The sequence below is a fragment of the Gymnoscopelus braueri genome, assembly GCF_963280865.1.
Source record: "Gymnoscopelus braueri genome assembly, chromosome: 21".
NCBI classification, from domain to species: domain Eukaryota; kingdom Metazoa; phylum Chordata; class Actinopteri; order Myctophiformes; family Myctophidae; genus Gymnoscopelus; species Gymnoscopelus braueri.
The window spans coordinates 40,450,619-40,453,118 of record NC_137623.1 but is presented as its reverse complement, the minus strand read 5'-3'; the positions used below and the strand labels follow the sequence as shown (position 1 = coordinate 40,453,118).

General features: G+C 45.9%; 1 protein-coding gene across 1 annotated transcript in view; it reads left to right on the top strand.

Annotated features, from left to right (window-relative positions):
• LOC308077004 (contactin-associated protein-like 2) overlaps positions 1–2,500 on the top strand; it is a gene marked incomplete at both ends in the record, with an annotated part of 139,943 nt that overhangs the window by 115,502 nt on the left and 21,941 nt on the right. Inside the window, 2 exon segments of the mRNA XM_080417533.1 lie at positions 1,523–1,750; positions 1,753–1,758. Of these exon segments, the coding sequence (XP_080273659.1) occupies positions 1,523–1,750; positions 1,753–1,758 (234 nt within the window).

Sequence of the window (2,500 nt, the reverse complement as noted above, 5' to 3'; positions counted from 1 at the left end):
GCACAGGCTCTGTGTTCCCTCCTAAGAGGCTTCTGCCTAGCTTAAAAACTACCGCTGTTCCTCAGAGTCACACACACATACACACACACACACACACACACACACACACACACACACACACACACACACACACACGCTTCAGCACTCTTTCGTTCACTAAACGCTTCAGCGCACACATCCATTCATGCCTGAACATAGTGTACATGCACGCACGGCCGCACGCGCATGCGCACACACACACACACACACACACACACACACACACACACACACACACACACACACACACACCACACACACACACACACACACAACACACACACACACACATTTAATCATACACATGTCTGCACACACAGGCACGTGTTAATACTTAATCAAATGTGTAGAAATCTATCTGCAACTGTCTGTCTTCGCATGCTGTATCTTGAGAACCATTCAACCGATCGACTTCATCCTCCCAGGCGGATATATTGATGAGGACGTGCGTGGATGGGATGAACGCTTCCCCAGAACTCGCGTGCTCCGAACTGGCACGCGTTCTGAGCGGTGGCTACGTCCCAGACGGGCGCTGCACTCGTGATGTTAAATTGGAGTTTTGCTCAGTAGCAGCAGCACTGCGAGCGTCTGTGAATAACACCAAATCCTATTCTCTTATGACAGTGTCAAAAGTTGACAAAATCACTATTTGGAGCTAACCATTAAGAATCTAATCTTTATCTCTTACACACGCGCACACACACACCCACACACACACACACACACACACACACACACACACCCACACACACACACACACACACACACACCACACACACACACCACACACGCATGCACGTACACACAGTGAGCATACTGTGGATAGACTGGATGCAATGCTTTGTCAACTATAAGAAAGCATCGTTATCTTTAATCTTCCTCATTGCGGAGGTGAGCTTTATTCCTTATGACCCCCTGGCCCTGCTGTGTCTCCACACAGAGTTCATCTTAAAATATTCTACACCCTCCTGTCGTGCGTCTTTTGTGCTGAGCTGTTAATAGTCTCTCCTTCCTGAGCAAAGTCTGTGAATAAAACAGTTTTAGGAGTTGTTACGGAGGTGGGAAACTGCTGAGGTAAATGGAGAACTTATTTCCGTACGTACTGTCATTCATCTATTCATGTGTTTATGATGATTCTACACTTTATTTACAATTATGTCAATTTGAATTAAAAACTAAACACACCCAGAGGTACAGGAGCACTGCAGGACCGTAAGGATGATTTGATTTGTAAAACATGCTGCACTCACTTGAGTTCAATGCACATTGATTTATTCAATTATCTGTGTTCAATACATACAGGAATTTACAGTGATTTTTTTCAAGAACAACACTGACTCATATTTGACCTCAGTTTTTGAATTTCTCTCTTTTCTTACCCACATCTCCTATATATCCTTATCGATCTGTACCATTTATCCTTATGTGCCCGAAAATCTAACTATGCTGTGTCTCCCTACTCTCCCCATGCTCTTGTCTCTAGGTGCGGCGGGGGGTCAGAGGGGGTTCTTGGGTTGTATCCGCGCTCTGAGGATGAACGGCGTGACCCTGGACCTTGAGGAGAGGGCAAAGGTGACGCCGGGGGTCAAGCCTGGCTGTCAGGGTCACTGCACCAGCTATGGGATGTACTGTCAGAACGGAGGAAAGTGTGTGGAGAAGTACAACGGCTACTCCTGTGACTGTACCTCCACAGCCTACGATGGACCCTTCTGCACCGAGGTGACAGCTGGCACACAATCGTACGATGCTATAATACGTTGATTGATCAGAAATGTATACTGCACCACCAAGTGCCAGAGTTTCACACAATCACAAAAGATTAAAGAACTAGACTGGTGTGCTCCTTGGAGCGCAGGTCTCCGTCAGGCCGGGTTGCCTACCCAGGGGCCGGCACACTTTCAAAGGCAGTCATAGCCACTTGGAATGGGATCTATAATATAATATCATAGCCACTTGGAATGGGATCTATAATATAATATCATAGCCACTTGGAATGGGATCTATAATACAATATCAAACTTAAACATCTGATCACATGACCCCAGGGGATATTGTGTTTGTGTGTGTTTTGAAGAAAATGCAAAATGGTGGAAAATGTAATCTTGCACAAGTGGCCGGGGCCTATAAGAAATCCAGGGAATGGTTCAGGCTATGGGTTCAAGAGTTATTGGCCAAAACGTTAAGTAGTAGCGCCACCATGAGGCCGATGTGAACTATTTGGGGTGGAGGTTCTTCCTTGGCCTACTGTGAGTGTGCTTGCAAAGTTCACAGCAATCGGGAGCTGCGTTCATGATTTGAGGCATTTTGTGCAAAATGAGCCACACCTGCAAAGTTTGGAAGGCAATCAATTGGGGATGGAATATGAGAAATCTGACAGATACGTCTTGATCACATGACTACAGACATAAGGTGTAACGAATTGCGTGAGGTTTGGACAAAGGAGTAGGAGTAGTAGCAAAAA